We start from the raw sequence: 12632 nt of genomic DNA, 5'->3' as shown, positions 1-12632 counted from the left end.
TGCCGTGTTGAGGGAGAACCCGCCCATTCTGTTCTGCGTCCTGATTGGCGGTCATCCATTGTCAATCAATTCCCTTCGTGCCGTTTCCTGTTGTGGTCAATGGTCGCTAGCAAACTAGCTAACAGTGTGAGCTGCTTGCTAATAAACCGATAAACAACAGACCAGCTTAACGGCACCTTTAACCAGTTTAACAAGGATACAAAAACGCTACAGGTGAAAGGAGGGAAATACGTGTGAGTCACTGAATAGTTTATTGTGCCCAATCTTGTTTGACCATGAAATTTGAACTTTGAGAGAAATGTGAGAAAATATTATTGCACGAGATTGGGTCTACAATACAAGATTTTAACATTTATTTTCAGAAAAGTACAATGAAAAAATAAAAAATACATTATTATGATGTTTGAAGTGTCCCTGAATGCATCTTGCGAGCATCTAGTGGCAATGAGGATGAGAGACATACAGTGCATGGCATTGGAATTGCACTTCTGTTGACGTGTTCAGGTCAGAATAAAGTTAAGAGTTAAGAGAGCATTTTTGACAGCCCGGATGTTTATTTTTATGGTTGTAGTTATTATTGTGGTAGTACTGCAGTAACACTAGCGTTGCACTGTATCATACTGAGAGCTGTTTGACCCATGACAGTATCACAACATCTCTGCTCCAATGCATGTATATGTACATCCCATAACCGATCTGGCATCAATATGTGTTTGTATGCTTCTTTTTAAAAAAAAAAAAAAAAAGTTGAATATGAATCTTCTGATATTGAAACACAGAGCAGACAAAGATGAGTGGCACCGCCCATCCCCGCTGTTGTGGCTGATGAGATGGATGTGTGATTCGCCCGCAGCCAGATGAATATTAAAACACACAGAGGTTATGCTTTCCTCATTAAAGATGCTATGATGTGCTTTTATGAGATGCTTTGTCCTGAGGCAAAAGATGTAAATGGGTGATTATGCAACTGATGTGAATTATGTTTCAAAAGATTAATCTCTGCCGCGCTGCCAAGTCACATTTCCTCTGGAGACGCGTTGTGTTAAAACACTGCGCAGTGACTTATGTATAATTGAAACCTGGGAGAATACGCTCGTATGGACAGAGGGAGGGAAAGAGAGAGAGAGAGAGAGAAGTCGCAGAAGACGGCCAAGGTTGGGATGAGCTATCTGGGTCAGAATGTTGTCAGCTTGGAGTCGCAGCTGGAGTCGGAGTGGAATAAATGACAGTTGGGGGAACACGGCAAGGCTAAGCGTGTATTAGGCGGGGCCCAAGGACGGCGGGCCACTGCTTAGGCCTGCGAGAGCAGATGATGACGGGGGCCCCCTCATTGTTAAGATGTCATGCGGCGGGATGGAGAGCGCACACGCACGGTACACGTTGTCACGGATGTATTCTTTTATGCTCTTTTCCCAGGGAGTGGATGGATGTGCTCAGCCCCCCAATTATGCCTCCGAGCCTGCAGAGAAGGTCAGGCAACACAGGTAGCCATGGTGAGGATCTAATCAGAGGTACAGTAAACCTTAAGGTTGGTCCTTCTGCCCGCCCCCACTCCCTCTTTTATGTCCTTGGAGGTCAGGGAGAGAGGAGGCACAACCTAGCGCCCCTCACCTTAGTGAGCGCACACAATGAGCTAATGGAAAACACTCAGACACCAAACAGTGCAGCAAAGCATGATGGGAACGCACACACAAGTGTAATTAGGAATAATAAAAAAAAAAAAAAAAATGCACGAGAGTGAAGCTCTCTGTCCTCTGTAGGTCAAAACAGACGGGGCTCATTACAGGTCTTTCCCACCACACCCCCCCATCCCCCAGACGCACCGACAAGGTTAATTGATGAAACCTTTCCAGTTTACAACATCTCTTTTTTTTCCAAACCTCTTACACAATGTGTCTCATAATTAGTTTTCATTATCGTCGCCCAAGTTCTGATAAGATAAAATGTTCCACCCGGAGCATTCCATAACCTTTTTAGCATTTAACTGCCTGTCAATTTAACAGCCAAATTGGTGTGCTTTAAAGTAGTGGGGATTACAGGGAGAAGCTCTTTACGGCTTCATAAGGCCCTTGTCACCCGACGACGTCTCAGCTCCTGATTGATGAGGGGAAGTAAAAAAAAAAAAAAAAAAAAATGGCAGAAAACTTTTAAAATCCACCTGAGTGTGAAGGTCACCCCACATGACTCTAGCTATATTCCACCTGGGAGCGTCTGCCTGCCTTCTTATCGTCTCAACGTGCCTGGAAAATATAGCTTACATTTATCCACATGCTTTATTAGCTCCAGCTGCACAATCTCATTCCACCTAAAAGAAAAAAAAAATCTTCATAGTCACTCCTATAATGGCCGAGGCTGCTTATTTACTCAACTGCAGAGAGTAATTGGCCAGGTATGGTGATTTTTTTTTTGTCCGCACATATTATTTTTAAAATTATATATCGTACAGTAAAGCAAGAACGGCTAACAACACGTAACGGGACACCTATTTTGACTATAAAGCCCTCTAAATAAGCTCCAACGTTTTATGCTTTTCTATCCATGCTGTGACCAGGTAGTAATAGGTACATTTATGATCACATGTAATACTGATAGTATTCTAGCTAATACAGATCATTTGTTTGTCTATTCATAGTTGTTTATATGCTTTTCCCAGTGGGCGCTGTGTCACTACACCAGAAAAATAGTTCTTTGTGTTCACTCCTACAGAATAATAACATTGTAGCTTGGTTTAGATCAGTGCTTCTTAGTTATTTTCTGTGTCACGTCCCCTACCATGATTTGAAATTGTCACGGTTCGGCTTGAGAGCTTTAAAGTTCGACCCCAGGATGCAGAGAGCAGGACCAATAGCAGGTAAATAGTATTTATTGCTTGCAATAATTGCAGCAGCAGGAAAAGCAACTCAGGTAGCTGACGGACAAACAATACAATGATCCAACAAAGGGAGAAGGGCACACCTGAACTAAATAGAGGACAAATTAGGGACAGGTGTGGGTGACCATGGCAACGAAGGCAGACGAGGCAAAAGAGGAAGTCCAATACAAAATAAGAGTTCAAAACGGAAATCAAAGCCCAGACAGGGAACATAGACAAACTGTCACGCACGAACCCACACAGGGCGTGACAGAAATACTGATATTTATTCATATATGTGTACTGTACGGACTGAACTTCAAACTGAAACCAGGAAAATGCAACACCATTGAGCGCATACAATACATACTGTATTCAAGAGTCAAATTGCATGTTGAGTACTATAAATTTATACCCCCCCAGGGGGGCCCGCACCACTGTTTGCACAGCACTGGTTTAGATACACGTCAGTTATGTAAGTATGGTGTTTTTGGGGGGCTTGACAGTCAAAATAGGTGTATGTGCGTTGTTTTGGGCGGCACGGCGGTCGAGTGGTTAGCGCGCAGACCTCACAGCTAGGAGACCAGGGTTCAATTCCACCCTCGGATATCTCTGTGTGGAGTTTGCATGTTCTCCCCGTGCATGCGTGGGTTTTCTCCGGGTACTCCGGTTTCCTCCCACATTCCAAAAACATGCTAGGTTAATTAGCGACTCCAAATTGTCCATAGGTATGAATGTGAGTGTGAATGGTTGTTTGTCTATATGTGCCCTGTGATTGGCTGGCGACCAGTCCAGGGTGTACCCCGCCTCTCACCCGAAGACAGCTGGGATAGGCTCCAGCACCCCCTTGTGAGGATAAACGATAGAAAATGAATGAATGAAAGTAAACAAGAGACAAACAGTGAGCTGTATTGTTATTGTTTATTATGTATTACCATAGCAGTAGTTCGGGTGGTCTTTCAAAAATATTTTTATGGTAATGGTAAAGCTGGGATAGGCTCCAGCACCCGCCACAGCCCTCGTGAGGAAAAGCAGTAGAAAATGAATGAATGAATGAACATGCAGTTTTCCAATGGACAGTTTTAGGAGTTGTATTACGGAGTGATGTTCTTGCTTCACCACAGGCGGGGACGAGTCGGAGAATGAAGAGGAGATGGAGGACGAGTATCTAAATCTGCTCTATGACCCTTGCCTCAACTGCTATTTTGATCCAGAGACGGGGAAGTACTACGAACTAGCTTGACTCAAAGCGTGCGAGAATCGGAATCAATAAATCAGACGACATTGACGGCAGATGAATGGCTGCAGCGTTTTATTATTGATCAGCATGAATATACCCTGCTGGCAAAAGAAGCTTTTGGTGTTGGGGCAGAAAGGGGGGGGGGCTCACTAACTATAATGCGTCACCACTTGTCTTGTTAGCATGTGAAGGGAGTGGAAGTCAATAGATACAGCTTGCTGTGAATGACTTGCAGTTCATTTATTAGCACATCTGCTTGTAAAATCTCTTTTAGGGGAAACCTTGGCGAGAAAATAAATGCTAAGCTGTCTGAAAAGAACATCCTGAAATGTCTTTATCCACATGTAAATTCTGCTTTGGATTCATATTACAAGATGTGTCATTTTGCTCTTTCTAGTCTACATATTCTATATTTCATATTGCAAGACTTATTCATTATTTGCGTAAAGTAGTCAAAGAGCTGCATGTAAATGTCTAGCAGGGAACTCCTGCAATTAGTGAGACAGTTTTAGTAGAAATACACGCCGTTCATAATTTTGTGCTTCTCAAGGCCGATATGTTGGCGGTAATTGATAACCTTTTTATATCTACTTTTGTTACATTTATATTTAAGTGTAGTTTGTGCATATCTGAACATAAGAAGTTTATTTGATTTATCCAAATCAAATATAATGATATAGTATATATTATACTATATTATATAATATTATATATTATTATTATATACTCAGCTGGGATAGGCTCCAGCACCCCCCGCGACCCTCGTGAGGAAAAAGCGGTAGAAAATGAATGAATGAATTATTATATACTACTATACTATGATACTATTATTATTTGATTTATCCTAATCAAATATAATGATATAGTATATATTATATTATATAATATTATATATTATTATTATATACTACTATACTATACTATTATATACTATATTATATAAATATAATATAGTAGCGCATCGTTACTATCAGGAGAACCAGAGTATAGAGCCCAGGGAGCCATCTTGCTGTGACTCAGCAAGGTGCACTGTATTCGGGTACACGTTCCGTGCGGGTTTATTTTTCGCCTTCATCGAGGAGCATCTGGTAGAATTAGCACGTGAAGTGTCTTCCTCGGAAAGCTAGTGTTTGTTTACAAGTAAGCTGAGGCTGTTAATGTCACAGGCAGAGAAAAGGACTGCTTGATTTGCTCACCTGCACAGTACAGGTAATCTCGCCTCACTGGAGCGTACTGTTTTTAATACGAGGTATTCTTCATGTTCCACCTGTGAAAATCCTGCACCTTGTTTGATGATGGGTGAGTACAGTAAGTATTCTCATTGCCTTATATTTGTATTTATTATTGAAAATGCTTAATTTGTTTTAATATGCATATTTTTTTACTAATATTCAGCCAATATTGCAAAATGTTAATCAGTCAGTTTTGTGATGAGATAAAGTACAATTGGGCGGCACGGCGGTCTAGTGGTTAGTGCGCAGACCTCACAGCTAGGAGACCAGGGTTCAATTCCACCATTGGCCATCTCTGTGTGGAGTTTGCATGTTCTCCCCGTGCATGCATGGGTTTTCTCCGGGTACACCACATTCCAAAAACATGCTAGGTTAATTAGCGACTCCAAATTGTCCATAGGTATGAATGTGAGTGTGAATGGTTGTTTGTCTATATGTGCCCTGTGATTGGCTGGCCACCAGTCCAGGGTGTACAACGCCTCTGGCCCGAAGACAGCTGGGATAGGCTCCAGCGACCCTCTTGAGGATAAGTGGTAGAAAATGAATGAATGAATGAATTGGTCCAAACTGGAATTCAGACCTGCAGAGATCAAACGTTAGTATTTTGTCTCTTTTTGAAGCATTAAAGCTCTGACGTCCATATTCTCTTTTTTGTGTGTAGATCTAAAGCATTTGCATGTTTACTTCGTCCCTTCATACGCAGTTTGTCTTTGAAAGCAGCTGCACGGCAAACGACATAATGAGGGCAGCCGGGGCCAACCAAAAATCGTTTGTTTGTATACTAGCGATGTGTCACTAGCCAAGGAAACCTGTCATGTAGCCGACTCATTCAAGTGTATAATCACAATCCGCTGCTTTGTTTTTTTTTCTCTCTCTTTACACTGCCTTCCAGTGCAAGCCGCGTCTGATTGGTTAACTATCGGCTAGGGGCGGGGCTTACAGAGACACAGCACACTGAAAGACACAACACGCTGGAGAGGTGAGAAAATAAATGATCTCAGGAGTTTAATTTGAATGTATTTCATCTACAATACGTTGATAATACAAAGGCAGAGAGTCGAGGAGGCAAGATTAAAATTTAATATCCATCATGCGCTACAAATAACCTGCACAAGCACATTAGGACTGTACATCCATCATCGAAGTTGGTAGAAAAGACTTCCACAGTGAGTATAATAAGCCATAGAAATAATAAACATTTCATGTAACGTATGTTTTGTACATTAGTAATGACTTTGTGTGCATAACTTTATTTAAATATGCACGAAAACTAAGCGGAAGTGGGGCGTGGCTACCCAGGCACGTCAGAACACGCGCAAGCGGCGCCAAAGAGAAGTCAACAAACATGGCGGACTTGCTAACCAGGTTAATGTCATGATGCAATATTTACTTTTCACCTCAAACACGATGTTCCTCCTTGACATGGATATTAGACCCAGGGCGTGGACTGACTCGCCTTCTTTTGAAAATAGTCAAATGGCATAAAGCGGGGTTAATTCGTAATAATTGTACTGACGCGTCGGAAAGGTGACGTCATTAAAAGAGGTAGCCGAAGTACAGCTTTTTACTTTTATATATTTTACTGGCTTCAAACTTGTTTGTGGCTGGAGTTACTTCCAAAGAAGATAACAAACCAACTACCATAACCTCTAATTTATAGCATTTAAATGTTAATAAATTGAATAATTTTTGTCAGATCACAGAAAACCACCTTATGACTTGCTAAATACGGTATTTAGTATCATTACAACAAGAATTAACACCCCTATAGTCACTTGTTTACTTGTTTACAACTCATTTTGCAACTCTTCTGCTGCAAAGACTCGAGACAGCCAAGCTTACATGCTAGCGAGCTAAGTAGTTAGCCTCAAATTTATTTCTTCTAAACTTAAGAAACCCAAAACTTAGCACTTCCACACGGAATGGGAGGAGAACTTTTCGTCACATGATTTCATGCAGTGTTAAGGTAATGTCATGCTTGTATTTGCATATGTTTCACTAATAATACTACAGTACTATGTACTACAGTGACTCAGGACGGCTGCAAGCTGACGAGCTAAAAAGGTAGCCCCCAATGTATTTATATATCCATCGTTACAGTATAGAAAATCTGTTTATGACTTTATAAATACATAAATACATTATTAGAGACCTGTAGACATGTAATAACACCCCTATAGTCACCTTTCTACTATTATTCATTGTTTACATAGGATTACACAACTATTGTGCTAGTGACTCAGGAGGGCTGCAAGCTGACGAGCTAACAAGTTAGCCCCAAATGTATTCTTTCTAAGATTCAGCTTTTAAACAAAGTGTGGAAGAAGGACAAAGACACAAAAGTACCACTTCCACACGGCATGGAAGAATATCAATCATTCATTTTTACAAAAAAAGCGGTAAACGTTTTTTTTTTTTTTTACCGCAAACAGTAAAAAACAGCTCTCTGAAACGGTACGTCATGTCATGCTTAAATCGGGGTGTCCAAACTGTGGCCTGCAGGCCATTGGTTAGCCCCCGGCTTATTCTAACAGTAGAATGGGACTTCGGGCCACACAAAGGTTGCATAACAAAGTTAAAGTGTCGTGCAAGATGTCATACTAATAACTATTAGCATATCACGTAACAAAGCATAAGGTCTAAGTAAATCAATAAATCAGCAGGCCTTTAACTAATGACCCTCAACTAATGATGTCCTTATTTTATTTATTCAGGGCAGGTGGAAAAAGTAACACTACCCTTGCAGAGAGCACCTCCCGTGCAGCGTACGCCTTTTAACTGCACCGCTTCACTCATCCGCAACTGCAAACTGCTGGCAGGTAATTCTCCAATAAATGCAATCGTCTGATACATATTGTGTATTAAAGATGCTAAAGCCAATCCAATGTAGGACAATAATATGTGAAGAAAAAATTTGTGGTTTGTCTAATTGATGTGATTGTGTTTTTATATGTACTGTGAATCATACATAATGCATGTTATTTTTGCAGTGTTATTTTGTTTTTGGTAAAGTAAAATTCCTTATTGGCTGAAGCGCAGCATTAATAGATCCAGCTTGTAGCCCCGTTCCCCGTCTCTAAGGAACAATGGTGGCACACGGCTTTCATCTTTTCCACTTGTAACAAATAAAGGGACACAGACATACTTCACCGGGAAAGCCAAGTACTCCCAAACAGGAGACAGAGGGGAGGAGGCGAGTTTCAAGGATAGCCATGACACCTGCTAGCTAAAGAATGGCCTGCATTGTACATGCCTGATCAAAATGTTAGGAGCAGCTGAAAAATTGCAATAATTTATATTTTGCATTGTTGGATTTTATGGAGGTTCTAAGTAGAACTTCGAAATGAGATCCCAAAAATTCAAAGAAGCATTAAAGTCAGATAGGCTGGTCATCAGGTGATCAAAACTTGAAGAGCACGGCCTCTAAAAGGCAAAAATGTTGCCAAAGATGTGGATTGAATGTGATTTAGTGTCAGGTATTCACACTGATGGCAAAGGCAAAAAAGCTTTTTGGCTTTGAACAAGGCGGGATTGTTCAGATGCATAAATTTCAAACTTCTTCAAACATCCTGAGGCACATAGAATAAAAAAGTCAAGTGGTGGATACATAAACAGGAACCACAGGATACTGTTGGCACGAAACCATTCTTGGCCCAAGTGAAGCCTGTTACTGGTGCCGAGTGCAGTCCAATAGCCATCAGACTCCATCTGCCAGAGAAGGCTTTTAGGAAGAAAAAAAGCTCTTCAAAATTGGATGTTTGGAATTAGCAGAAGAGCACCAAACATGGGACATTGAAAGGTGGAAGATAGTTTTCTTCTCTGTTGACGGTCCCGATGGCTTCCAACTTTCAGAAGATCCCGCCTGAGATGTTTCCCACACGGCACAGTAGAAGTTGCACCATCATGCACTTGAGCTTCAGCTTGTGCAGGGGCGTCAAACGGCACTTGGATATGTGGAGATGTTGCAGGAAGCATCCTTCATGACTGATGGCCCTGGTCTGTGTGGGAATGACTGACTTTTTCAACACTTGACTTAAGAACTTCTTCCAGACAAATGGAGAACATTTGGGGATGGATTTACAGAAATGGACATCAATTGTGTGTGTGTGTGTGTGTGTGAATCAGTAACAGCGCTGTCATATCTCAAGCCCTAATTCCTTTTTATCTGAGCCACAAACCATGAAGCGAACTGTTGGTTTTATGGCCTGTTAAACTACCTCTACAGTTAAAACTTATTGGATTCATTTGTCCCGAGGTCGGGATGGGGCTTCACCCCTTCATCATCGCTTTGGTGCTTTCTGTCGTGGTGATGGCGTTGGCAGCTGCTGTCTTGATTGTGCGCATGTACTGCTTCCGGGTCAAGTAAGCACGTTGACCTCATGCACATTCCAGCGTGTTGTAATAACCTAGTAAATAATCCCATGCGTCCTTTCTTTGTCCCTCCAGGAAGAGCAGCTATAGATACTCTCTGCTCAGACATCTGGAGGAGGACACCCCGATGTTGATGGAGGAGGTTGGCGACGAGGGGACTTGCATGGATTCAGACGAGGTGTCTGGATTTTGTCGCACGAAATGACTAAATTGTTTGGTAAATTCATTTGGGAATTGCTTGCATGGACGTTTGCAGAGGTCAGGTGAATGGTTTCTCCCAACGTTTTTACTCTTAGGACCTTCTAATCAAGCCAATTGATATGTAACATTTTTTGCGGCTACCCCTTGTGGCTGTGCGAAGAAGTTACATGCTGCATATTTCAAGGATAAACAACAGAGAAAGTCTTTGCCCCCCTTCCTGATTTTTTTTTTTCAGATCTTCAAACTAGTTTAAATATTAGTCAATGAGAACAACTGAGCACCAAATGTAGTTATTTTTTATTATTAAGAGAAAAAATATCCAAGCCTACATGGCACTGCGTGGAAAAAGTCATTGCCCCCCCTAAAACCTAGCTAATATGAATGGAGAAAAGCTTTGGGACTCCAGCAAACCACAGTGAGAGCCATTATCCATAAACGGCCTAAATATGGAGCAGTGGTGAATTATGATTTTCAAATGTATTCTCATACAATCACTACTATTCTTGTCTATTTTAACTTTTTTTCATTTTCTTGAAGAATTTTTATTTTTTATTTTTTATTTTTTATTTTTTATTTTTTATTTTTTATTTTATTTTATTTTATTATTTTTTTTTTTCTTGAAGAATTTTTAGAATTTGCCACAGGCCAATAAATAAACAACCGCGGACCACAAATAGCCACCAGCCCGCACTTTGGAGAGCCCTGTTCTAGTTTTCAAGCTTAGCCGCATTGGCCTTTGAATCCATTCATGACATGGATGGACTTCCATTGGTAAGAAGAGGCAGGAAGAGGCAGACCCACACAAGCATTGTTGTCGCTCTTACACACAAGCTTAACTTTCACTTGTACTCAAACTGAACTCAAATAGGGGCAAAGTGCATGTGTCCGCCCATCATTGTGGAAGCGTCCTTGTCAATGCAAGAGGTCCAGCACTGTGATGAAATAGATTGCTCTTATTTTTTTGATTGCGAGCTTCTCCGATAGCAGTGCAGTCCCAAGCACCGTGAAGAAAAGCTAAGGAAAAGAAATAGCTTTGACAGAACCCATAGAATTAATAACTGGTTGACCACCCCCTAGGCAGCAATAACCTCCAGCAGGTGCCGACTGGAGCTGTGGACCAGACATGTGCATGTCCTGGTCCTTGGAGGAATTTTAGGCTCCCGTCATGTTCTTTGGAGATCTCATAGGACAGGGGTCCCCAAATCGCGGCCTACGTTTGTCCTATAAACAGTACATAGACGAAATGCTGTGTTCTCAGATTACTTCATATTATTAATAATAATATAATTTATAATTTTATATAATTAAAAATAATAATAATAATATAATTTTATAATTATTTTTAGAATTTTTTTACATTTAAAATATTTTTTATATTTTATAATAATTATTATTAGCAGTAGTATTATCATATATATAATTATAAATAATAATAATTATATCTCATTATTGTGAGTCTCATTGACTCTCATTTTTTTGTGTTTGACTGCTGAATAACCCGCCATGGAGGCAAGAAAGTCTTCATTCATCATTTATAATTATTTCAAATTGTTTTCTGCATGTATAGAACCATAGTTATTCTCTATAAAATGTAGTTTTTATAAATATTTCTGGTAGTCATACCTCATCTGAGTGTTGTATTATTTTCTATTGGCAAAATTGCCACGTTTTTTGTGTGTTTTGGTGTCATCCAACCTTTTGGATACTAAATAATACTGGAAAACAAGGTTTGCGAGCTAAAACTCAACCCCGAACCTCTGCTGTCACTTCCTGTCCTCCACATAAACAGGAGTGTTATTTCATGTTTTCATTTATTTTGAAGGTTTTCTTTACCATAACTACATAAATATTCCAGTAATTCACTTATGAGCAAGTCAATAAACAGTGACGAACGAAGGATGTACCAAATATTTGCAGGAGGATGCGCAAATGGAATTATTTTAGACCCGATAAAGTGCGATTTATCAAATGTGAAACCTGTTTGCGGTCGGAATTATTGCATGTTTTTTAGGACATTTGCAAGGCAGGTGCACACCGGCGCATCACGCACCAGCTGGTCGTCACGGCGAAACTGAGTCATCCAGACAATGACAGCAATGACAGATGACGGAGATAGAGAATCTTCCGTGCGCTTGTCAACATATTTGGGCTGTCAGAAATAAGAATAGACCACCACCAGCACCACCATGCTTGACAGGTACCTCGCCGCTCGCTTGTGTTGCCAACGACAATAATAAGGCAAATCCTACAGCGGTATTTGAAGTCTCTTCTCTTTCCGTGACAGGGTCTGCCAGAATAAACGGCCACTGTGGCCACACTGCGGCGCAACGACTGATGGAGGAATTGCGTGGGTTGGGGAAAAAAAACTCTCTGACAGGTTATTCAAGTCATTGAAAGGTACTTTGGTGTTGACCTCCGTGGATGCCAAAGAGCTTGTCCAAGTCTCACAAAATAACCCAGTGTGGGTTGTGTGAGTGTGTGTCACAACTTGTTTCCAACATAGGGTTACACTTGACAATACTACAAATACATAAAACTACAGTTAATGAGGAATCAACCTACCTAACCCTAACCACTTCCTCAGTAACTACTCTAAGTATAGTTAATCAGTAACTATTCATTAGTTCGTCATTATTTCCTCAGTCACTACTCTACATTTGTGCCTTAGGTCCACAGTAACTAATTAGTTGTTCATTGGTTCCTCGGTAACTACTCTAAATATAGTTCATCAGTAACT

The 12632-nt window shown here is 40.7% G+C and overlaps 1 protein-coding gene and 1 long non-coding RNA gene across 7 annotated transcripts in view; both read left to right on the top strand.

Moving 5' to 3' along the window:
* The window catches only part of cfap20dc (CFAP20 domain containing), a 31327-nt gene extending 26929 nt beyond the window's left edge, over window positions 1-4398 (top strand). Inside the window, exons 15-16 of one of the 5 annotated variants that reach the window (XM_058091747.1) lie at window positions 1417-1511; window positions 3976-4398. In XM_058091747.1, coding sequence (XP_057947730.1) covers window positions 1417-1511; window positions 3976-4094 — 214 coding nt within the window. In that variant the 3' untranslated portion in view covers window positions 4095-4398. Of the gene's footprint in view, window positions 1-1416; window positions 1529-3975 lie in introns of all 5 variants that reach the window. The other 4 variants (XM_058091745.1, XM_058091744.1, XM_058091743.1 and 1 more) reach the window with 4 other exon arrangements.
* Window positions 4399-5998: 1600 nt separating this feature from the next.
* LOC131133365 (uncharacterized) lies at window positions 5999-11313 on the top strand. Of its 2 annotated transcripts, none has more exons than XR_009130870.1 (4): window positions 5999-6302; window positions 8038-8142; window positions 9579-9685; window positions 9770-11313. It is a non-coding gene; the product is annotated as an uncharacterized LOC131133365 (long non-coding RNA). The 2 variants fall into 2 exon arrangements; XR_009130869.1 differs by lacking the exon at window positions 5999-6302 and adding an exon at window positions 6559-6688.
* Window positions 11314-12632: the final 1319 nt, after the last annotated feature.

This window comes from Doryrhamphus excisus, chromosome 1 (genome assembly GCF_030265055.1).
Source record: "Doryrhamphus excisus isolate RoL2022-K1 chromosome 1, RoL_Dexc_1.0, whole genome shotgun sequence".
In the NCBI taxonomy this organism is placed as follows: Eukaryota; Metazoa; Chordata; class Actinopteri; order Syngnathiformes; family Syngnathidae; genus Doryrhamphus; species Doryrhamphus excisus.
The sequence above is the reverse complement of the archived record's forward strand: the minus strand, read 5'-3'. Positions and strand labels throughout refer to the sequence as shown.